Source organism: Acanthopagrus latus, chromosome 17, assembly GCF_904848185.1.
Source record: "Acanthopagrus latus isolate v.2019 chromosome 17, fAcaLat1.1, whole genome shotgun sequence".
Lineage (NCBI taxonomy): Eukaryota > Metazoa > Chordata > Actinopteri > Spariformes > Sparidae > Acanthopagrus > Acanthopagrus latus.
In genome coordinates, this window is record NC_051055.1 from 3719880 (window position 1) to 3745850 (window position 25971).

The 25971-nt window shown below is 40.8% G+C and overlaps 1 protein-coding gene across 4 annotated transcripts; it reads left to right on the forward strand.

The window, feature by feature from the left end:
• Positions 1-1483: 1483 nt before the first annotated feature.
• On the forward strand, positions 1484-25237 carry sim1a (SIM bHLH transcription factor 1a). Of its 4 annotated transcripts, none has more exons than XM_037072896.1 (13): positions 1484-1763; positions 1900-2468; positions 8321-8403; positions 8944-9135; positions 10920-11009; positions 11095-11203; positions 11302-11387; positions 11792-11991; positions 13046-13152; positions 14965-15112; positions 19163-19328; positions 20846-21257; positions 21473-25237. In XM_037072896.1, the coding sequence occupies exons 2-13, from the start codon at positions 2294-2296 to the stop codon at positions 22189-22191; spliced, it is 2487 nt and encodes an 828-aa protein (XP_036928791.1). In that variant the 5' UTR covers positions 1484-1763; positions 1900-2293; the 3' UTR covers positions 22192-25237. The 4 variants fall into 4 exon arrangements, with proteins under 4 accessions (XP_036928791.1, XP_036928790.1, XP_036928792.1 ...); XM_037072895.1 differs by having other exon boundaries at positions 1967-2468; XM_037072897.1 differs by having other exon boundaries at positions 1967-2468; positions 8944-9075.
• The last annotated feature ends 734 nt before the right edge of the window (positions 25238-25971 follow it).

A 25971-nucleotide genomic window follows, 5' to 3' on the forward strand; every position in this document is an offset into this window, starting at 1 on the left:
CTGCATCACCGGCCCGAGAGCTGTCCTGACAGCACGGAGACTTAATCACACGGAGTATTTTTTTTGATACTTATATTTTCCACAGACGCGGTCTAATTGCCAGTAAATTTGGAGTTGAAGCGAAGGTTAACCCGGCGTCAACCGTTCCGTGCGCCTACAGCATCCCGGATGATTTTCTCACCGCAGGCTGGCTCCCATTACCGAGCGGCCGCCCTGGCTCCAACACAGGCGGGGAGGAAGAGAGGGCCGCTCTGCCATCATCATCATCATCATCATCGTCCTTATTATCATCATCATCATCATCATCATCATCATCATCATCATCATCATCACCATCCTATCCCGGAAATTTTGGACAAAAACAGCTAAAAAAAAAAAAGAAAGAAAGAAAGAAAGAAAAAGGAAAAAAAGAAACTTGTAAAAAAAAATGATTTTACATTTTTGATTTTCTGAATAGAATTTAAATAATACATTTTTTTATAATAATAATAATAATAATTAAATAATAAGGAGACTGGTGCGAAATAGACGAATGCATTCACAATCCCTAATCACATCAAACATAAAGTTACTGTAGTACGAAAAAGCGTTGTGAAATCTGAAGACACCGGCACGTAGCCCACGTTAATCCACGCAGAAGCACGGAGGGACTGATCTGGGGGCTGATTTCTGTCGCTGCCGTGATAATGGAAGGTGGCGGCCGCGCACGGGCCGCGGGGCTCAAGGGCTCCGCGTCATTTACTGCGAGGCCGCGTTCCACTAACATCCAATACCTGTCGGCCGCTGCCGCTCAGTGCTGAGCTGATAAAGAGGCATCCAACAGTAGCCGAATCCGTCCTGAAGGGTTTCCACACTGAACACACGGAATGATGGGCTACACTGTCTCAGCAGGCCCAGTGTACCTGTTCAACATCACCTGACCAGGAAAGTGAAAACTAACCTTTGTGCAGAACATGATGGAAAAAAAAAACCGCTCGGGGGCGAGACGCAACATATAGTTATTTTAACTTATACAACCATTTCGATTCGTTTGTGGATGCTCTGGTCGGCCTCTGCCTCAGTCTGCACCAACACGATTTAGAATGATCGTATACGCCAAACTCTACTCAAAGATCTTCTCTGGAATTAACACCCAACACACTTAGGCTACTTTATAAATCAAACCTCGATCTTTCGTAAAGGAAATTGTTAGAAATTGCATGTAAAATGAACATATCTGTACCAAACATTACAACACACCCAAGTTCAAGCTCATGCTTTGTCGCATTTGAGCTGCAAAAACAATTCTGCAACTTAAAGTGTGAAGTTATAGTCAGTCTGTGCCGAATGGAAGAGAAGCTCCCATACATTAAAAAACACTTTAAGGAAATCTCGACAAAATATGTGTTTTTGTTTACAGACAATTCATATTTTAAAGTGACGTGTTTTTTTAAGGATACACATACCGTTTGATCCCAGTATGGAGTCAGTGAACGGGCCAAGAGGTGAACGTTTTCAGCCCGGTCCTCACGGAGCGCGTCACTCTGAGGAATAGCCAATGACTACGTGAACAGGGTACCCATTGTCCAATAGGAGCGGAGTTCGCTGCAGTGGGCGGGTCCCCGAGCCTGCAGCAGCAGGAGGCTGAGCGCGCGCTGCTTTCCATAAAATCACACAGGATCGAAGATATGCCACCGCTGAGGTGTGCTGGAGATCCAGCCCGGACACTCTGAAGCCCAACAGCCGCCACTTTAGCGAACTGTCGGTTGTATAAGTGCGCTGAGGTAAGAGGACAAGCTTATATTGCTCTGTTAAATATAGCTCAATTTAAAAAATAATAATAATAAAAAAATACAGCCACTTTCTGTAGGAAGATTCAAACAAGTGTCCTCGTAAGTTTGACGCTAGCTGTGTCTGCAGCGTTCAGTCTGACAGGCAGTGATGAGGGCGCTGATGAAGCTCTGCTGATGACCGTGTCATCCTGTAGGGCCCGATGTCTCCAGCAGCTCCACTGTTTCCCGTTGACGCCAGGCATGATGGCTCCAAGTGTGCGGCGAGCCCTCTGACGGGCTGACCACAACGCCCCTAAACCTCTATAAGACTCCCGAAATCCAGGAATTAGCCATGCCCCGCTCGCCGCCAACACCTGGAGCTATGGGAACGTGCCCACGCGCCAGCAGCTGTGGATTGTAGGCCGAGCAGAGGGACGCGTCTACTTCACGTTCGGAGACGTTACAATGCTATGAGCCACCCGGACAGTGAGTGAGTGAGTGAGTGACAGTGGAACAGCGTGTGTGACAGAGAGAACTGCGACATGAAGGAGAAGTCCAAGAATGCCGCCCGGACCCGACGGGAGAAGGAAAACAGTGAATTTTACGAACTGGCCAAACTGTTGCCGCTGCCCTCCGCCATCACCTCCCAGCTGGACAAAGCGTCCATCATCCGACTGACCACCAGCTACCTGAAGATGAGAATAGTGTTTCCCGAAGGTAAGAGAGCTGCTCACCTGAAGGAGGAACAGACGTTAACAGCCACACTGAAACACAATGACTTCAACCATTTGCTGTCGCCTAATAATCACACAGGCTCATCAGTCAGCATGTGTAGCAATAGGCTGAAATCAACTAAACAGTTTAAACTGTCACGCTATTATGCTGTTTATATAAAGGCTGATTATGAATTAAATTGACATGAACAATTAAGATTCTGTCGGTATGTTCAGCCGTGGCGAGTGCTTTTTTTTTTTTTTTTTTTTAGGCCTATAGCCTTTTTTTGTTTTTGTTTTTTTTTTTGTTTAGTTTTTTTTTAAATAATTTATTAATATAAAATAATAGGCTACATTGTTAATAATGAAGTGTACTTTTTGACGAACAGTTGTCGCCAGCAAATGTCGATTTTTTTTTTCTTTCTGAATTTCAAAAGATCGAAAAATCGGTGACTCCGCGTTGCGAATATCTCACAGCTTTATCAAACATAAAAAGAATATATACATGCACAGATAAAATATGTGACGTCGGTAAGCTTGCTTTTAAAAAATGTTAATTAATGTATTTTAGAATTGTGCAGAACATTAGTGTACTCTAAAATGGTGGGAAGTGATCGAGCGCACATTTTAAATCGGCCTAATGTATCTATTATTTTTTTTTTAGCCTATTGCGTCAGCGCTTTACTGCTAAATGTAAAATACATATGTCCTAATGGGCTGTTATTATTATTATTATTATTATTATTATTATTATTATTATTATTATTATTATTATTATTATTATTAAAAACATCTGTCAGAAAAAATGTGTATTATCGCGGGGACATCAAATCAAGCAGCTTATTGTGATGTGATCAGAGAAACGACAGTAGTCAGAATCAGCAGCAGTCTCCGTGTCCCTCGGTCCGTCTGTCCGTGTCCCCAGCCTGCAGCGATGTGGCGTCTCCTCGGGGCCCCTGGCGGCCCCTGCCAGCAGATTAGCTGTGCTGAGGCTCCGTCCTGCGTGACTGGTGCAGAGCCGCGGATATTAGTATGATGTGCACGTCTGATCCCTCAACATATGGAGCTCCTTGTTACAGTAAAGCAGGCGGTGGTGGAGTGACAAAGAACCTGGAGGGAAACACAAAGGAGACATGGACCCTCTGTGTGCTTCCACTCTCTCTCTCTCTGTGTTTTAATCATCATTTAGCTCACTGGACTCACATACTGCAGACCTGAGCTCTGTCACAGTGCAGCATCACAATCACAGGATTAATCTAATTATGCATGTGATAGTGTGCTTTGAACAAGTGATAAAACCCACTCTCAGACCACCAGGAGGAACTGCATCCTATTGATTATTTAGCCTACTTCATTTCAGTGAATAGACAATAAATAAAAATACAGGTTTGTTTGATAGCAGCAGATATATTATATTGACAGGATGTTACGTCCATTATCCAGCTCTGTGCATCACAGCATTTGTGGATGCTGCTTATTTCAAATGTGCAAGTGTTCATAACCAGAGGAATCAAGCCTGACACGACACAGAACATGTTCACACACAACTAAGTCAAACTAAATGGTCGGCTACATTTTCTGGACCTTGCATTCAAACGCCACACAATCAGTGTCGAAATCAAATGAGCAGACCAGGAGACTGAAGCACGCTGGATCACCTGAATGTATTCCATTCATCATAGTGTGCATTATCATATGTGTCATAAACACAGCACGAGCAGGGGACGTGTTCCAACACCTGATTTTATCAGAGCACTTTTTAAATGCATACTTTGATAATGTCTTTAGATTATGTTCTCTTGGTTTATTATTAAGACAAAAAAACACTCCAAACATCTTTTTTTTTTCCCCAAATGTCATTATAATGTGTACCATAGAGGGATATATATACACATATAGACATATATTTACATTTTGGTAAATTTTAATTTTGATTTTAAAAATCAAATAAGGAGCCAAATGTACACATAAACAAAAGCAAATAGTCATACGAAACAGTGCGGCAGTACATTACATTCCAAGCGAGTCTTATAATAAATGTTGCATAAAGCAAAGTGCAGGGTGTTTGTGAGAAACCCCTTATTATTGAACCACAGGATTCCAAAGAATTGGGACTGGATGTTGGAATGTTTAGTGTGAATCAGGAAGAACTGGATTAAGGGAAAGTCAGACAGCTCAGTTTTCCTTGATGAAGGTGCATTTGATGTGAAGAGTCCTCCCTCCAAAATCCACCAGGTTGCAATTATCAGTACTTAGTCTAGTCGTCACTGTACACACAGCACTTGGCTGTGTTTTTCAGTTTGCCCTCGAAGTCTCTCTGCCAGCCGCCTACATTCTGTATTTCTTGCATGACTGGATCTTGTCTGGCTGCTAAACTGTGCTGTTTCACATGTGTGGCAACATAAGCTGGAGCTCTGAATAATTCAAGGGACAATCTTTCAGGCTGCAGGGTTCTACTCCTCTGTCTTTTACAGGCCGTGTTGTGTTTTCCCCCATTAAATCACCTCTGCTGTTTTAAAAGGGCCGAACCTCTTCACTCAGACTCCTCACGCCTTTTTAGTCCAAGGACCCCCACATGCTCTAAACCACAGGGCACGCATGTCGACTCAGTTGTGAAGCCCATCTGTGAGTGCTTGAGTGGTTTGCATAAGTGGGGGGAAGAAAAGATGAAATTGTTCTTGATTTTAAGGGGATGTACTGAAGGATTTCTGTCTAGTTTTTCTGTGACTTGATTGGGGGGGGGGGGTCACTTTTATTTATGGCACTCAGAGTGGTCAGTCGGTAGTATGACCTTCGACCTCAGCGATGGTGTCCACACTGGCTTAAATTACACGACACTCCACGCCACAAATATCTGGCTGAATTCTCTCCACCCAAGCACTAAAATCACTTCTCATATTTACTGTACGATAAATGTGCTATCTGTTTAGGTCTTGTTTAAAGTGTCTGATAAAGACTAAATCTTAGATCATTTATAGGGTCAAGGTAGATTCAAATCACAAAGTTATTACAAAGTACAGATCAAGATAATGAGGCCAACTCAAGGGCCACCTCCTCAGCTGTCACCTGCACCTCATGGGGTTCCTCAGCACATGCACTTCTTGTCTTGATTTGAAATTAAAACATTGTCTGTGACTTTAAATAAGCAACATGTTCTATACATGTACTATAACTGTTAATGCACCTATAGGAAAGCTAGCTGACTCTTGTTTCCTCCACATGTGATGTTGCCCAGCTCTCACACTGTAAAGGCCTCTACAGTACCGTCTGTGTCTGTTGAGAGGTGTCGGGTTTCCTCAGTCACACATCCCAACACTCCCCATTGAGTTCATTATTATCACTGATGCTGCTGTTGTGTGAATATATGTGATGACGCGTTCAGGGAACACGGGATTAGAATATCGCGCTGACGGGCTGCCGCACCTCAGCACATTCGCTTCAGTGCTATAAACTGTTGAACTGAACCAATTGATTTATGGTGTAACGGCGTTACTAATTATTGATTAAGTTCATTTACATTTTATTCAAACGTGTTTCTCCCAAATGAATGCCTTGCTATTTTGGTGGTGTTGTTTAATTAGCCTGTGTGATTGGCATCTTATATTATTATTATTATTTTAATTAATTTCTTTGCAGTACAAACATCCGCTCTGAGTGTCGGTACCTCTGAGGCGTCAGCAGATGAAGCAGATGCGCTTCTTTCTTCCTCTCATGGATTTGGTGATTTTTTCATCTTGCGCAGTGTTTACCGGGCATGCCGCAAACACCTCTGGTTTGTGGCAGCACTGCGCGGCGTCACTCACGAATGCTTTGCTAATGTAAAACTGCAACAACAAAACATATTGTATCAAATAAGACTACCGTAATTGTCTGACGTGTATAGGCGATGAGAAGAACAAGCGAATAACAGCATGTGTTTTAATGATAAATACGATGTGCAGAAATCCGCTGAGAAGCGGGGCGCTGCTCCGTGCAGCAGCTCGGACTCTCACCCAGCTCCTCTGATGGTCCACCTGCAGCTCAGCCCGGAGCCCGGCTCCTCTGTGAGGGTTATTAACACATCTACCAGGAAGCTCCACTTTAACTTTTCCTTTCCTTTCCTTTCTTTTCTTTTCTTTTCTTTTCTTTTCTTTTCTTTTCTTTCTTTCTTTGACCTGCCAACACGATTATTATTATTTATATTTTACAATTGTATTATTATTATTATTATTATTATTATTATTATTATTATTATTATTATTATTATTACTTCTGTATTACTATTTTATCATTATTAATATTTTTATGATTACGTCTATGTTATTATTATTATTATTATTATTATTATTATTATTATTATTATTATTATTATTATTATTATTACTGTGGAGACCAGGAACTGTTCTGATTAAACATGTGTGAGAGCAGCAGCAGAGTGGCCTCAGAGGACACGCAGGCTGATGAGGAGGTGTACGTCCTGTGCGGCCTCACGCTGTGTTAGCTGATCACGAGTGGACGCGGTGGATCCGAGGACAGCGGACTGTCGGCGGTGTTCTGCGGCTCAGCGTGTTCGCTCCCGGCGCTGGTTCCTGTCCGACGAGGCTCTTTAGAGGCTCTGTCTTTATATTTATTTGTCCTTAAAGTGAACTGCAAGTCAGCCACTTTTTTCTTCTCACTAGTCAGTACTTGTCGATTAATCTGATCGTGTCTTTTAATGCAAACGTGAGGTCCATATTGGCTCCACGTGGGTCCGGAGGCTGCGGGGCTCTGTGCTCCCTGCATGCCGCCTATTTGCTCTGCAGAGCGGGATTTGCATTTCAATGCGGAGCGTTGCTGCATCACACCGGCTCTCACGGCGCTTTCACCACTGCTGAGGACGGTCTGCGCTTTAGATTTTCACTCTGCAACATTCGCGATGTTTTACAGCCGCAGGCTGCGGACCCAAAGCTTCACGCAGTGTACGAGTTCGTACTGGCTTGATTTGGGATCTGTGATGGTCCATGCTGCAGTTAAACGAGCCTGTGCAGTGCAGCGTTCAATGTACCCACATGTCTCCCTGCAGGCACTGTTGTACCACCCGAACTTTATTCATTTATCTTCCCATTCTCATCCGTCTCTTTTGTTTGTGATCATATAATGCAGTGAAATGTCTGAACGATCTTAAAATTAAAATCATATTCATAAATTGTGTACTGAAGGATTAAATAATAAGAAATAATGGTGTCTATTCAAAGCAGCTAATGAAGCATAATGCACATTATTGTCAGCATTATCTGTTCCTGCATTGCTGTAATTAAAGGGGCACTGTGTCATTTTGGAGAAGAAATTCAAACTCAGAATTGTAATATTTACAATATTAATGAGGTAATAATAGAAACTCAGAAAGTGAACAAACAAGCTGTATTCAGGGGAAAATAAGGTCCCAGAACTCTGTTTGAAACTAGAAAATTGGCAGGGTCCGCCACATACAAAGTAAAACAGCATAAATTGTGTTGTCCTTTAAGTTTGTTTATTTCAGTTCATTAAAACAAAGAGAGTTTGATTGTTTAGTTTGTTTAAGCAGAAAAAAAAAACATTCTCATTAACATTTATTCACCTAAACTACAGAGTGCTCCTTTAAAGCCTCTACAAGTTTTTAATGCGATAATGTGTCGTCAGTGAAATGATGTCTGTATATAAGTTTATGAATTTTCCATTGGTCATAGCAGCATGATAGAGTGTATAAACTACAGACAAGATCTTACACAAATTTGTACATTATGAAAGTATATTTCTTGTAACTATTTTTTTTTTTTTTTTATGTGTGTGTGTGTGCGCGTGTGTGTGTGTGTGTGTGTGTGTGTGTGTGTGTGTGTGTGTGTGTGATTTGTTTACCAGGCCTTGGGGAGTCCTGGGGTCATGTGAGCCGCAGCACTTCTCTGGATGGAGTCAGTCAGGAACTAGGCTCCCATCTCTTACAGGTACTTGATACTGTGGTGGACAGTTTTCACCGTTTACAAGCAGCTGAAACACATTGTGGGCTTTAAGGTCATTTAAAAGGCCTTCTAATCACTCATTTAAATGAAAACAGAATTAACTGAATCAAAAATTCACCCAAAATAGATGCAATAACGATAATAATAATGATAGTAATAATAACAACAACAACAACAACAATAATAATAATAATAATAATAATGACAGTAATAGCTAATACAATTATCATACTTATTATACTTATTATTATTATTATTATTATTATTATTATTATTATTATACAATAATAATACAATCATTGTTATATTTATTAATATCATCATTATTATTATTCAGACCTGGATAGTCTCTATGTGTGTGTGTGTGCGTGTGTGTGTGTGTGTGTGTGTGTGTGTGTGTGTGTGTGTGTGTGTGTGTGTGTGCGTGTGTGTAGAGGTTAATGGCTGCTGCCATCTGCCTCCTGCTGCTTTCATTCATGTGCTTTAAGAGTGAAATGAGCTGAACACATTCCTGGTCACGCACAGAGCCTCAGTGTGTCCTGCAGCCCCTCTCACATCAGCAGCAACACAATGGAGCAGAGAGAACCACAGGTTGGCCAGTCTTGGTCAGACAGACACAGACGAGTGCTGAGCAGAGCTCCATGTCGGGCGATCACGGTAACAGGACTGTCAGTTACCGAGTGGAGAGGACCAGAGGTTTACAAGCTTATCAAACAGGTCCACAGAATAGTCAAATCGGGCAACAGGCTGGCCTAAAATGAGGTTTCATAATGACAATGTAGGTTGACTGGTTTGACGAATAAGGCTATGCTGGTCAGTGCTGGCCAAGGACCACAGAGTGAAGACAAACCACTAAAGAATTTAGCCACAAGCTATCAGCAATGGAAATAAAGTGCTTGTAAAATAAGAGCTTGATTTGTAGAGATGGAGATTAGACAAACTTTAATACATTACTTTGATTAATAGTTAGTGTCCTTAAGAATGCTTAACCAATAATATGAATATTGTAGGGATTTTTCCATTAGAAAACAGTTTTAACTGCTGACATGATCTATGTTGGATATGTTATTAGAATGGGCTACACTGGGAGTTAAAAAAACAGTAATACCAATAATGGACTAAATGACACAAAATAATGTCTTCATTTTAATTGTAACTCTCCATGTCTGTTGCTATTCAACAAGTGACCCATCAAAATCCAAACTGAGGCTACTGAATGGGAAAAAATGTCGTCATTTTATAGTTTGTAATTACAAATGACTTGTATTTTTATTACATACATTATCACATAACAGTATTTTATGTTTCATTTTAATATATTTGATAAGCAAATATTTGTAATCTGTCCCAAGATACTTTTTGATATATTTGTGCCATCACTGACGTTGGTTAAAATCTTAACAGCAATGAATCGATTAACGATAATCATTAACATCCCCAGTTCAGATTATTATGATCTGCAGTTTTACATTTACATTATTATATACTATTTCTTATTGCTTAATATGACATAAATTAATGATGAACTACATTATATTTTTCCACTTCATGTGAGTTTATTAAGTAAGCTACACCCAGCTAAGTGAATGCAGTGTAGTACAACAGACTGTAATAAATCCTAGCTTCATGAAGGTCATATTGTTCAGTTTTATATTGTTCAAAATGTGTTGACAAACACGAGAAACATTTCTCCGTTGAGTGAAACACCAGCTCAGCATAACATGTTGACAGTCTTCATGTCTTCTAACCACAGTTGTGTTTAAATTTGTACGTTTCATGGTATTATATCGACAATCGACGTACTTTATCTGGAATAACACATTCATATTAGAAATATGCCTATATGAGCTGACTTTCATGTCAGTAGGAGGAGGGGATGTTAGTGAAGTTATAACTCAGTGTTTGAGAATGTGTTTCAATTTTCAAACCACTAAATATTTTTAATGAGCCAGAGGAACAACTTCCAGCTGTGTCTGTGAAAACTATTTTTTTTCCCCACCTAATAAACATAAACCTAAAACCTAAACCTAACCAGACCATAAGGCCAGTGTTGTCACATCAGTGTATTAAATACAGAGCCTCAACAAACAAGTTGCAACATAAAGAAATGTAAAGTTTCAACATATGTGTGGTTTGAAGGTACATAAAATGCCAACATTTAAACTTGCAGTTGGGTTGTGAACAGCAGCACACACCATGGCTTCTGATGTTTGTTATGAACTGCGTGGTTAGGTCAGATATTCCTGTTTAAGCACACATTGCATGTCATTCTTATTATTTTTTGTTGTTTTAATTATTTTTATTTATTTTATTTATTATTTTTTTCATGATGTTATTTCAACAGATGTTAATCACTAATCATAATGATAAGACCATATGGTGTCTATGCCTTGGCTGTGGGAATGGTCTCAAGGCAACAGCATAGGTTTTATTAAAAAGCTAATTCACTTTGGCCTTGTTAGTAACCTATAAAATAACACTCTAATTGTTGTTTCTTTCAGACATTAGATGGCTTCATTTTTGTGGTGGCTCCAGACGGGAAAATAATGTATATATCAGAAACAGCATCTGTCCACTTGGGCCTGTCGCAGGTTGGTTTTACAAGCTGAATGTGACCTCTTTTAAAACTTTGGCCCCAAGTTGTCACAGCTCTGAGATGAGTGTTCTTTTCAACAGGTAGAATTGACGGGAAACAGCATTTATGAATACATCCACCCAGCAGACCACGATGAAATGACAGCCGTCCTCACAGCACACCAGCCTTACCATTCACACTTTGTCCACGGTAATCAACAACCCAGGCATGCTGTATTGTGTAGGACTTGAATTCATCACACAGCATAAATAACTTGGTGTTTTTGCATGTTTTCTTATTCTCTGCAGAATATGAGATGGAACGCTCTTTCTTTCTGAGAATGAAATGCGTCCTCGCTAAAAGAAACGCTGGTCTTACCTGTGGTGGCTACAAGGTAACAGTGCTGTGCTGCTAAATTGCAGTTGTCTTCATATTGGTAGTGCTTTGTAAGTGCGTAATAAAATTATTACTCTGACAACAATGTTATCTGTGAAGTAAAATCAATCAATCAAATAGAATCTGACAAAACTCAACAAAAGTTTGAAACCAGACAAATGCTCATCCAGAGTGATGAGTGAAGGGCCCACCACACAGTCTAAAGCTTGCAATTAGAATATGTTGGCCTGAGTGACATGCTCAGCAAGTGTTGATAAATATCAAGCTGTTATAAAAAGACAGACATCTCCGGATGTGTTTGCTGCACTCTTCTTGAGCCTGACTAAACAGGACTACTGGAACATGTATGGATTGATTTTTTTATCCTTACTCACTCCATTCGTCTACAAACTCTTGGCCCAGGTGATCCACTGCAGTGGCTACCTGAAGATCCGTCAGTACAGCCTGGACATGTCTCCGTTTGACGGCTGCTATCAGAACGTGGGACTGGTGGCTGTCGGCCATTCATTGCCACCCAGCGCTGTTACTGAGATCAAACTGCACAGCAACATGTTCATGTTCAGAGCCAGCCTGGACATGAAGCTCATCTTCCTCGACTCACGGTACATTTTGTATAATGCAGTGTTTTGATCATGACAGACTTGAGTTCCAATGATTTCTCTCATTTTTCTGTGATTCAATGAGTGGAACACAAGCTACTTTGTCATAAACAACAGTGATGAAGTTTGGTTCAATAATGAGATTATTATAGGTCTTCTGAAAATGTGACCAAATGTGCTGGCTCATAAATATACATACAGTAATTCTTATTATTGGTTAAATGACGCTTGGGCATTTTCAATTAGCTGCTTTTGCCATCCACAAGCTTGTGGTGGTCCTCTGGCTGGGTTTTTAACCACTCCTCTTGACAGAATCAGTGAAGTTCAGCTAAACAGACATAATTGTTGCTCACTGTGGCCAATCAACTCACTTTTTGTTTCAAGTAACCACAGAGTTTTTCTCTAGAAGGTTTTTTGTTTGTCAGTGTGATCAGCAGCAAACAACAGTGGGTTTCTTCAATGCCAGCCTCTGGCCTCTCATATCATGTTAATGGAAAACATACTTGACTGTGGACACTCACATCTGTCCACTAGCTTATAATTCATTGCGGACTTGCTTTTCGTGGTTTTAGTTGACTCTTGACCATGCTGACCAGTTTTCTCTTAGCGGCAGGTGGTAAAATGAGCCCAGAAAAGTCATCAGGTGTTACCAATCAGAATCATTCAGAAGAGGTGAAAAGGCCATGCTACAAAGAAAATGTTACTAACACAAGTTTCTATAATCACTGGAATTTATTGTTCAAGTTACTGTATATTTTTGACCCAACAGATTTAGTCACATCTTAAGAACGTCTATAATAAATTCATTATTGAACCAAACTTCATCATTGTTTTTGTGACAAAGTAGTATGTGTTCCACTCATTCATCACAGCAACATGAGAGATGTGGAAATCATTGATAATTAAGACTGCCATGATACATAGTACATGCTCTTTACAGTTGTATGTAAACTTCATACCCCTTTTGTCTATGAAACTGTGAGTATGTTTATATGTGGGAAGGCTTTAATGTACCCTCTGTGTGTGTATGTGTGTGTGTGTGCTGTGTGTGTGTCAGGGTTGCAGAGCTGACAGGCTACGAGCCTCAGGATCTGATAGAGAAGACACTCTACCATCATGTCCACAGCTGTGACTCTTTCCACCTGCGCTGTGCTCATCACTTGTGTGAGTTAGGTTTGTTTTACCATTCTACAAATTCTCTCACACACCCACACACACACACACACACACACACACAAATACACACACACACTTACATAAACACGCACATTGTTCAAGGACAGACACACTAAAATCTATGCACTTTTATATTATGTTTTCTAATGCCATACTGCTTTAATAGATGACATTATTTCATTAATCTATCATCCATTATAAAACCTTTACACAGAGAAACCTTGCCCACATAATTGACACAACATGAGGTCATATTAATTTTTAAATGTGCAGCAGTTTCATACCAATTTGGACTTGGTGTGCAAAGGCCTTAAGTTGTGTTATGTGTTGTGCTGCTATGCAGTGTTAAATCAGGTCAGATCATGTTATGTTGTTATGTTACATTAGCTGAGGTCATTTTTTAAGAAAAAAGCAATGCAATTCCATTCATTTGTTGTTATTTTTTTTTAATATTTATGAAGGGTAATTTCAACCAAAAATAAAATTTCACACATTATCTTCTACCCTCATGAAAACGGAAAATCGCAGGAGCTTTTTATAGTCCACAAAACATTTTTGGAGCTTCACAGTCAAAAGGTGTGACAGCATTCACCTAAACAACTGAGGAGACTTGTTTTCAATAAAAAAATTCCTTTCCACACCATTTAACCCCATCAACTCACAGTCAAGCTTATGCACAAGCTTATGGGCTGCGTGCTAGCACGTTTCTCATAACAGCTACAGAAGAGAAGATTTTGGCTTTTATTTTATTATTTTAAGGGTGTAAATAACATCCTGTCAAATCTGTTTGGGATCCCTGGGCTGCTGTTGTCTTGGATTATGCCGGATGAGTTGTATGGAGCCATTCCATGTTTTTTTTTTCTTTTGGTTGGTCCGCAGCTACCTCACTTGTTTAAGAGAATGCTGCAACCCTGTTTTGCTGTGAAGCTCTTGAAATGTTTTGTGGACTGTGAAACTTCAGCTGACTTTCCATCAGCATTAGGGAGGATATAACAAACATTTTTATTTTGGGTAAACTTAATCTTTAATACCATAATATGTAATAAACAGCTTACTTCTCCACTTAACAAGAGTACAAGGCTATGTTTAGACTACAAGACCAAATCCAATTTTTGGCATATCCAGATTATACCAGATTGATTTGAGAAAGTCTGGATAGCAGAAAAAAAACATGAAATGGGATTTTTGCAAATTGGATCCATACCACTTTAGAGGGGGTTTGAAATGTGATTCATATCAGACTTCTGCAGATGTGTCTCTGTCCGGACCGCTCATATTGGATTTCCAAGTGTCTTTTGTGTCACTTGCAGAGTTCAATCAGAATCCGAATCCATGCCACTGCTAGCAGAGCAGTAGGCAAGACAACACAGAGAACAACTGACAACAACTGTGGAGTCAGGCTGTCTCCGCAATGTAACAGTGTAATTGTTTCAGGAGTGTGATGATTGGTCATGCCTCCATGTTGGAGAGCTAGCATGCAGAGTTATAGCATATATGCCATAGCAACCTAATCTGATTTAATCTCTTGCAAATAATAGTGTTAAGTCTCCATCTTTCAGATCCAATTACAAAGACAAATCCGATTGGCCTGCTTTGTGAACATGGCCTAAGATGAAATAATGTACATTAGGTGCAGTTCTCCTCTGTATTATTTGAGAGATTTTAGTAATTCATCACCTTTTGCTGTACTATCTATTTGCTCATGTAATTTATTATATGCTGTACTTGTTTGCACTGTTAGTTTTTTGCCCCCCATAGTAATGGTTTGCTGTTATGTCTTTCCCACCTTGTGGTCTTTAGTGCTGGTGAAAGGTCAGGTCACAACTAAGTACTACCGTTTCTTGGCCAAGCATGGCGGCTGGGTCTGGGTCCAGAGTTATGCAACCATTGTACACAACAGCCGATCATCCCGACCTCACTGCATTGTCAGTGTCAACTATGTTCTCACGTGAGTATTTCTAAATGCTGCTAGATTTAGTTATCAGTAGTAAGCTATCAATATGCTGATAAATCTGGCAGCCACACAGAAAGCCAAAAGGTTCTTACATGAGATAATCAATGCTGTTGTGTTTATGTCTTGATGCTAAATGATCACTGCTATGATGTTAATGCACAGTCCTCTGATCAAGCTGTGGCCAGTACTGCAACATGTTCTTCCTTTCAATGACTCAGTTGTTTCATCTGTCAACCATGGTACTAGTGCCTTTACTGTTCAAATCTAGCTTTTTTGAACATGCACAATAAGTTTATTTCCAATCAGAAGATAACATAAATGATAAATGGCAATCAGCCATCTTGAGTCTCAACAGTAATGACTCAACATGTCCCCGCCCAGCTCCAGGTGACTGGTGATGAGGGGAAGATTGAAACAGGCTCTGCACACTGATTTGAGACAATCAATAAACAAACTGTTGTGTCTCGTTACAAGAGGAGCCAACAGTCTGTCCAAAATTGCTGGGTGTTTAACACTAGTAAGCAGCTGTCTGCAGTTACCAGGCTAAATCCTTTTCAAGGAACACAAACAGGAGGAAATGAAGTGCTGTGCAGACTTTTCTGCTCTAACTCTATCTCTGTCTGTCCCTTAATTGGTTGAATCATCTGGTAAAAACTATAGGTGGATAGCTGAGTGGGACAAGATCAGATAAAGAAGAAACGAAACAGAAAACATAGCCATTCATACAGTCACATCACTTTGACTTTAATGTCTTTATTGGCTTACAGTGAATGGAGCACGGCAGCAGATAACATGAATAACTGTTCCAACAGATAAACAAACATTTCTGACACACATCCAGAGTAGACAGGGTGTGACCTCATAATTCCAAGTAAATTAGAAATGACTGAAAAAGACCAAATGGTTCAGAGAAAAGATGGATGGATGGATGGATGGAAGACACCCCCAATTGATCATCCAACTATTCTAACCAACAACTTGTCGATTATTTCCAATCCAAAACCCTGAACACAATCTAATCACATTGGGTGAATCACGATTGCATATTATTATTTTGCTAATTGTTCTTTTACCCTCTGGCATACTTATATTGCTGTTGATAGGGAATAGGGAAACAGCATTTATTGGCATGAAAAGATTGTGGAGTACTGCTTTGTAGATTTGTTGTGGTACACGTTAGCTGACAGCTGTCAGTTCGATGGGCTTGGTATGAAATGACAGACAGGTCTGGCAGCTTCAGGGCAGAGAGGGGTGGCTCAGAATGCTGTTGTGCTGTCATTTCCTGCTTTGATAAGATAAAGAATGTTGGTACTAGAGATTTACCCAAACGGTTGCTGTGAAGCAATTAACTGAAGGTTAATTGGAAATATGATATTTGTTTGTTGAAGCCTGATTTGCTGAATCTTGGAATGAAGGAAGTTTGTCAAGTCATATTCTGTCTTTATTGTTGTGTGATCAGTTAGAAACAAAGGAAATGTTATTATGGTTTATTTTTGCAAGACCAGAACTTTCCTGCTGTTTGTCATGGTAGACATTCCTGTTCTATCACTGTACCTGCTCTCCTGATTGCCAGTTATGTCAGAATGTCCGAGCCCTTTGTTACTGAGTTTGTTAAGTGTGCTCTTGTGGTGGCTGTTACCTGTGGCAGCCTCTCTGTGGTGGCGTCAGTCACCTGGTATAGTTTATCTAAGACTGGCAGCTCTGCCTTCAGAGTATATAAACAGAGGCAGGTGCTGAAGCATATCTGACTGGACTGGGATAGCATTTGCTAGGCCTTTATCCTGCACAAACAGTCCACCAGCCCCATGAAAATCCGCATTACATGCTGCTACTTCACAACAATCCAATAAAATCAATCTGTAATCATGGCGCGGACTCTACCTGCATGAGCTGCCCTCTTATTAAGTGAGGGATACAATTAACTTGCCTATTATCTTATTATTTTATGGCTCCTGATGTGCATATTTCACAGATGTTCAAGTGAGCATGTGAATGAACGAGGCCTATAAAACCCTCCATTAAGTATCGCGGCTGGCTGCATTCAGAGGCACAGAACAGCTTGACACATATTTCCCCTACCTCCTACATCAAATCCATAACAGCTTTGTGTTTATGGCCTTTTAATTGATAGGCTGTAAACTTGATGAGTGTTTATGGGCTCCAGCTTAGTGTGAGGGGAGCGCAGCCTTGCTTTCCTCCTTGTTCTGCCTTTTGTAAATCTTGTTGAGATGCTGTATGGATTGAGCCTCTCAGTGATGATAAAAATGAGGCCGCACGCTTCTTTTGTGTGTTGTTATCAGAGCAAAGTTAGTTTGCCCGGTAGCTTTAGTGTATACAGCCTGGATATCACCTCTGATAAGGCCACTTCACCTGCATGTGAACTCCCACTGTGTGTTCAGCTCTGATAACCTCTGCACCTGCCTCTGCTACCACAAACTAACAGTGATTTAGCAATCCTTTGAATAAAGGCATGTAAGCAGCCCAAGCACAAAGCCACATGTTTCACCCACAATAGTTCATAATGCAGTCACTCAAACCTGCTCTGTTTAAGAGAACACAACGTCAGTGCCCAATACAAAAACTTTTATTGATATGTCTGCATTTTGTAACAGTTAGCGAGTTTAACAATCTAAGTTCACATGTGTAAAACAAAGAAAGTACAGCTCAGCTTCTCACTTTTAGAGAACTGCTTCACAACCTGGGTGTTGAGACGCTTCAAGTGGTCACAGAATCAGATCATTTCCCCTACTTGTGTCTCCTAAAAGTGTTTATATGTAAAATCTGAATTGCTTTCAACAAAAGAACGTGTAACTTGTGAAGAGGACATGAAAATAGGTACTGCCTCTTTTTAAGGGGTGTGATGACCACTGGTTATGATATCCACTGATATAGAGTTTTTTTTGTTATTAAATCAATAACAATCCACTTGCACACAGATGTTCTGGGCTCTGTCTTCTTTATTTCAAGTGTTCCCCAGGTATTTGAACTCAATGACTGTATTAACCCTAGTGTATTTATATTCTATGTTGCAGAAGTGATCAGCATATGTATAGTAGGCTGGAGCTGGAACAGATGACTCCTTGATCATAAATTCATGAGCAAATATTCACAATAATTTATCAATATACAGCCATGCCAAACATTTTCTGACTCCAGTTCCTGCAAGGTAAAGGATGCTTACATTATAGTATATGGTAGTAATACATTAGGGTAATGGACTGGTCAGTTTGGTGAAACAAGAACTTAAAGAAGTGACCTTGGGCTCAGGGAAATTGTGTTTTCCATTATTCCCTATGGTTTAATGCACCAAACAATTCACTGATGAACCGAGAGAGTAACCTGCAGTTTAATCGGAAATCAGAATAATCTGAGGTTGCACCCTTGTACAAGGTCAATAATAGATTGCTGAAATTCAACATTAAATCTTTGTAAGTTGTTTGGATGATGGATCACTATTTGTCTCAAGCAAACCCTGTCCAGGTTTTCTGTTGTCTCAAACTTGATTCATCATCCACGATGCGATCTGTAGAACACTTTAGTGAGAAATCAATTCCCTTTTCCCTGTAGTGAGACAGTCAGGCTTCTCCTATGGGCCTGATTTAGCCAGACATAGCCTTTAATCTCCCAGTGTATTTGATTGGACAGCTTTCCTCTGTAGAGTGTTTGTTGAAGGCCTTGCTGCAATCCTTCTGGTAAAACAAGCATCCCAACAGCCATTCCAGCCCTCTTAGCACACCCCCACATCTCCCAGCAGATGCACTCACACATACAGAAACACAAACACACATCTCCCTGCATGCTGGCCCTCTCAGCACCATGATGAGGCTCTAATTGCTAATCAGATGTTAATGGATTTTTGCACCAAGAGAAAAGCCAAGCACGCAGGTACACATGGGATGTTTGTGTTCTTTAATAAACAGCCTTTACAGGGGACTGGGATCACTCCTTGTGTAATTATGAACCATAAATCTATGACATGTAAATTCAAAATATCAACAAAAGTACAGTGAATGCATTACATTAAATGTATGTTTGTGTCTTTAGGGAGACAGAGTATAAAGGCCTCCAGCTCTCTCTGGACCAGGCCACATCCAAGGCCTCTTTCCCATACAGCAGCAGCACCACCAGCAGCCTCGTGGAGAACTGCAGAACTCCCAAGAGCAGAGTATCCCGACCCAAGACCAAAGCTAGACTCTCACCATACACACAGGTAAGGATTTAATGTATTGAAATCACTGGACTACATAATGCTGATGTGAATAAACTTTGGAAAGTTCCATATTTAGCTGCTACGATGTACACTGTACCACACATTGTGGTACTTACTTCCTGTTATTTTGACTGGTTTTTAAATGAGCATGCACTGATTCTTTAGGTCAGTGGCTCTCAACTTTTTTGAGTCACGAACCCAACTAAAGCAAGTGTGCCCCAATTATGCATGAGGCCATGTTGCCAGATGAGCAAAACAAATGTTATAGTTGTTTTTATTCATTCAACAAGGAGTTCACTCAGCCTCCCAAGGACTGGACACTGTCAATAACAACATCAGATATGTGAAGAATCATGTTCAGAGCGCAATCTCAGACACTGGGAGAACTGCATCCTCGGAAACGCTCACAATTCTGACACGCTTCTGAACAGGACCCATCCAGAATATCACTGATGGTAGATGTGTACAACGATATTCTGGGTGGGTCCTGTCCAGCAGGATGTGTGCACAGAGTATTCAAAATATAAAGATTGTGATGCTAATGGCAGCTAACATGCATCACACACAGTCCGTGTTAAGCCGTTGTCATTCTGGATCATGTTAGCTTGTTTTTCCCATCATACCAGTCAATTCTTAAGGTGAATAAACCAGTATTATCCTTTCAAGGAACTAGATACTTTCCATTATAGTAATCCATGAATTCCAACTAAAGTTGCTCGCTGGGCAATTGTGAAGAAACATTTCTTGAGGATTTTGCGTTTTTGAAGCACAGCACATGCTGATTAGAATGCTTTACAGGCCAAGGTGTTTGACTCTCGCAATGTCAAACTTTTGGGTCTCTTTGTGACTTCAGATTCTTGTGTCCGTGGCACAATTTTCTTTGTTCTAACAGTTATGCTTGGGAAAATGCCCTCATTTCTAGGCCTAAGCGCATCACGTGACCTGCAGTTTTCACCTGTAGATAAACTTGGCATTGTTCCTGGGGACTTGGGTAGCATAGCTAACTTTCAGAATCAGAATTCCTTTATTGTCCCACAAACGAGGAAATTTGTTTGCCACAGCAACCAAATGATAGAATGTCATGTCATGTCATGTCATGTCATGTCATGTCATTATCCGTAACCGCTTATTCCTTTCCCTTTAAGTCGCCAGCTCATCGCAGGGCCCTCACTGATGAGCAATGTGGGGTTCAGTATCTCGCTCAAGGACACTTCAACATGCAGCTCAGCCTTGCCCGGAGCTGGGATTTGAACCAGTGACCTTATGATCACTAGTCGCTGAGCTACAGCCGCCCCCGCCAAATGATAGAATATCACAAAAAACAATTAGAAATAGAATAGACTCATATATACATATAAACATGATATTGTACATGTTTTTTTTTTTTTTTTTGTGTGTGTGTGTGTGTGTGTCTGTGTGTGTCTCTGGTCTCAACTGTGGCCCCCAGAGGGTGTGCCAAGTCATTTAAAGACTTTCTGTAATGTCTTTTCTTGTCTTCCTCCCCACATGTCTCATAGTATCCTAACTTCCAGACGGAGCGGTCAGAATCTGACCAGGACAGTCTGTGGGGTAGCAGCCCCCTCACCGACTCAGCGTCCCCTCATCTACTGGAGCACACAGAAGGCCTTGATGCCTCCTGTGTCTACAGGCAATTCACTGATCCTCGCATGCTCTGCCATAGCTTGTCCGAAGAACAGCATCACACCACCAGTGATGGCTACTCACACCTTCATGCGCATGGTCAAGGTCAAAGTTGTGAACGGAGTCGATGTGAGGCTGGACGATATTTTCTTGGAGCACCACCATCCGGCAGGGATGCGTGGTGGGGTCCTGCCCGGTCCATCTTACCATTAAGCAAGAACTCCTTGGAGAACCAAGAGGGACATAACAGCAGTATGCCACACATCACAGCCATCCACAGCTACCATGGTGAGGACCAAGACCTCGGCCATGTGCACAGTGGTGACAGAACTATATGGGCAGATGAAGCTTTGATATTTTTAGACTGAGCCTGTCACCTACTCAATATCCAGAGATGATTGAGGGTGTTTGCTGTAAGACTGGGGGTGTTGATAGTTGCTAAGAATACAAATTCTTGTAAGTAATTCCTCAGATCTGACTGTTTTCATTGTTTTCTCCTGCAGGCCGGGGCCACTGGGATGATGACAGCGTAGTCAGCTCCCCAGATGGAGGCTCGGCGAGTGACTCAGGGGATCGGTATCAAGCTGACCACTACCGCTGCAGCCCACATGAACCCAGCAAGATTGAGACACTGATCCGAGCCACACAACAGATGATCAAGGAAGAAGAATGCCGACTTCAGCTGCGCAAGGGCCCTCCAGATGCCCCAATGGGACCAGCTAATGGGCTGCCAAAGGGCCCTGGTCCATGCTTCACCCCAGAATATACTCAAGGGCCACTGCCTCTCCAGACTGTGGTGTGTCGAGGTTTGAGTCAGGTGATCAGCCCTGCGCCTAGTCCTGCCCCCCTATCCAGGCTCAGCAGCCCAGGGTCAGAGCACCTCCACAAGCCCAAAGACTACCTCCAGACAGATCTTTCTCCACTTTCTTTGCCATTACACCACCCATTTGGTCGGCCGGGCCCGTGCTCAACTTCCCCCACCCCGGCCCCAGCCCTCTACCCCTCTCATGCCCACCCACGGCCCTACTTGGACAAACATACAGCCTTCTCTCTGACAGGCTACACTCTGGAGCACCTATATGACCCAGAGAGCCTCCGGGGCTACTGTACATCCGCCAGCACAGGCCCCACGCACTACGATATGACCCCTCACCTCCTTATACCTGCAGAGCAGACACCCGGACACAAAGGCACCTCTGTCATTATCACCAATGGCAGCTAACACTCATCTAACACACACATCGGGACTGCGGGCACACAGCCGGAGCTGGTTAGCTTCGTTGCAACATTAGTCCATTGTCATTATGGATAATGTTAACTTGTTTTTCCATCATACCGGTCAATTGTGATTCAAATCTCATTTTTTATTTCATCATAGAGCTAGAGTACATGATAGCTATATTTCCAATTATCACTCACTTTCCACACTCTGCAAAAGAACATGTCAGTGTATAGTGAATATTGTCAAGCGGTTATAACAAGATCACATTATTATAGCAATGCTCGTAATTCCGTAATGTTTTTGTATTGGAGAGTTTCGTCTCTACAACAGAGAAAGAATAGTTTGGTGAATTTATTTGCTTCCTCTTGCCCAAAGGATCTGGATCCGAAATAGATTCATTTTCAAATAGTGGGACACAGTCCGATAGGGACCAAGAGACAGTTGAGCCTGACTAAAGGACTGATGGAAAATTAGACCATTCCAAAGTGTAGTCCACCACCGAGAACACAGACTCTGTCAGCAGAAAGATGGTCTTGGGTACTAGGAATTAGTTGGGCCTGTGAGGATCTTTGTTATGTAGCCTTTATGTTTGCGGCCATTTTATTTCTTCTTGGTTTGCTCTCTATGGTTGAGCAGAGACTTGTCAGTGTGGTCAGCAGCAACATTCAAAACACGTGTGTACACTGTTGGAAATTAAAGTATGTCCTGCAGCATTGTCAGACATCTGTTCCCATCAACTGCAACATCCCTTCACTCATTCACCAATTTCTCCATGTGAGAAAAAGTGTGTAAACTTGATTTTAATATGCAAATTTAAAATGTCAGCAAATTGCTCTGTAGACCTACAATGGCATTCATTAGTGCCCATACCTTCTCCAAGGCCCAACGTTCCAATTTTGTACTTATGGATACCCTTTACCCTTAGAGATACCAGCCACCTAAAGACACCTGATTTGTGCATTATTCCCTGAGAAATAAACACAATTTATAAAAAAAAAAAAAAAAGTAAACTCAGTCCATTCGGGCTGAGACCCATCTTCCATACAAGACTCATGTAAATCCGCTCAGTGGTTCTTGTGTAATCCTGCAAACAGACTTGGGTGAAAACAGAAGCTCCTTGCTGGAGTTAATGATCTGACACCACTATTAGCAGAGCCATATTTTATGTCTGTTCCCTATAAAACTTTATCAAATCACTGTTGAAAATCTGTTTTATGTGACAGTGCACTGGTTAAGGTTTGGTGAGGTTGTAAAAAATCACGTGGCTGGATTTAGGTTGGGGTAGCTTTGTCATCATGGTGACAGTAACTTAGGCACACAGTAGAGTGCATAACTCCAAGAGCCAAGGTCCAACAGTCCTTTTTCAACACTGAATAAAGCCCCCATAACTTCTTAACTATAATTTAAGATCACCAGATCTAGGATCCAAATCAAATTGTATTCACTTCTAGATGATAGAGTTTAATGGAAATCCATTCATTAGTTTCCTTGTAATCCTGCTGACCAACCGACAAACAAACCGACGCAGGTGAAAACACAAGCTCTTCCATGGACATAATAACCACATCATTAGGATCAGGGAACCATCAAGATCATGCTAGGAATTAAAAGCAGTGTTGACTGTGAGTTTGAAACAAGAGACAAGTCTCTCTATTTCTTGCTGTTTCATCTATCCACGCTGACGTGCTCCCCAGACATTGTCCCTCTATAACACCACCTGACTTCCTCCTTTGCTTCTACTACCTCCAGTTGAGGGCTGTGCTGTTTGAATATAAATGTATGTCATTCGGAGGCTCTTGCTGACACAACTGATGCTGTGGTTTTGGGGAAGACAGTCTCCAAAATGTAATGAAAACATGTGGATGGAAACATACTTAATGATGAGACATCTGTAATGAGAAATCTGCACGTTTGAGCAGAAGCTCTGCATTATTGCTGTGACAAACATCAACTAGCTGGTATGGTACATGTTTTACTGCCAACGTTTCATTTTAGAATTAATATAAATTGATTTTATTTTTGTAAGTTAGACATAGTCAAAATTGATCGGTATGATGAAAAAGAAGCGAACACAGTGAAATTGAGGCCCTGCTTTAACATTCGTCCCCATGTGTGTAACCTTTTGCACTATAAGAGATGGAGTTTCTCTCCTTGTTTTTCAATGCATTTAGGGGGGGAAAGACAGGTGTGGGTGTTGTGCACTTTGCAGTGATGCATACTAATTAAACTTCACAGACTAATATGCAAAACCATTCTCTTGATGTTACTTTTCTCAAAGTTTTGGTATCTTGCAGGAAAGTAAGGAAGAAAAGGAAGGTACAGGGCTGACTGTCAAGATAAACATGACTGTACAGCGAGCAGACGGACACTGTTGGACGTGGATTGTTGGATGTGTTGAAATAGTTGACACAGAACGTCTTCTGCTTCAGTACATGTTGAATAATCACGGTGGAGGGAAAATATTTGATTGGCACGGCAATAAAATTACCTGATCATCGCAGTATCACCGAAGGAAATAGCAGAAGATATGAGGAGAAATGTATGTTTTCAATCCTGATATCTGTGGAAATCATTTGAGTAACTGTCGGAAAACTGACACTTGTGATAATATGCAATTTGACCTGTAGAATGCCAGGTGAGGCAGCTTAATTGCATTCATTACGACGGATCCCTGAAGCAACTGTTAATTATTGTTATGTGGGCATGTTTGTACAGCAGGATTCTTGTTTTCTCTTGGATTTTCTTCTTTTTGTCCTCTTCAGTCCTTAGATGAACCTATATTTATACAAGTTTGGATTTTTTTTTTTTTTTTCATTTTGTCAAAGCCTGAAATGTGCTTCATCTCCTAAAAAGTTATTTATGGTGTACTGTAAATAAGCTCAGAAAAGATAATCTCATTAAGCACATGGACAAAAAAACTGTATTTATTGAGTAAATGTTTCTTTATGATTTTGAAATATAGCTGCAATCAAATCCAGTCTAACTGCTTGTATATTGAGTGTGTTTTTGACTGAAGCAAATTCTAAAAGAAGACAAAATAAAATCATTTTGCAGAGATGTCATGTTTTTTCTTGTTGTTGCTGTTTTAAATAAAACATTTAAACACGGCTTTTCACACGCAACCAAATCACATATTTAGCGAGCAGAAAGTCCAACAGTTCCCTAGAAAAAGGAAAAAGGGAATTCACCACATGGAAAACACATTTCAAACAAAGAATATAAGCAATCACATTCAAGTTTATACATTCAAATATGCATGCACATTAAATGCATCACATGTAAAGCATTTTAAATGTGATGAATTCATGTGCCCACGTATTGTATTTGATGTAATTTTTCTACTCATAATTCAAACATGATTCACATGTGCTTCCTGTGCAGATCTCATGTGCCTTTGTTGTAGCCTAACAGAGGAGAATTTACTTCCTGGGAAACATTTAACAAACACTGTCTGCATGTGGCCACAAACATTTCACATGTGATTTACATTTTACATAGAATTTCAAACATAAATAAATTCACATACAGACATATTGTTTTTAATATGTAATTAAAGGAGCGCTCTGTAGTTTAGGTGAATAAATGTTAGTGAGAAGAGAAAGCTGTTCATTGGCTGATTCTTTTTTTTTTGGCTTTTTTTTGTCTATAACACGCTCTCTTTGTTTTCATGACTTAATAAACTGAATACAAACTGACCTTAAAGTACAACACAATTTATACTGTTTTACTTTATTTCTATGTGGCGGACCCTGCCACCTTTCTAGCTTCAACCAGTGTTCT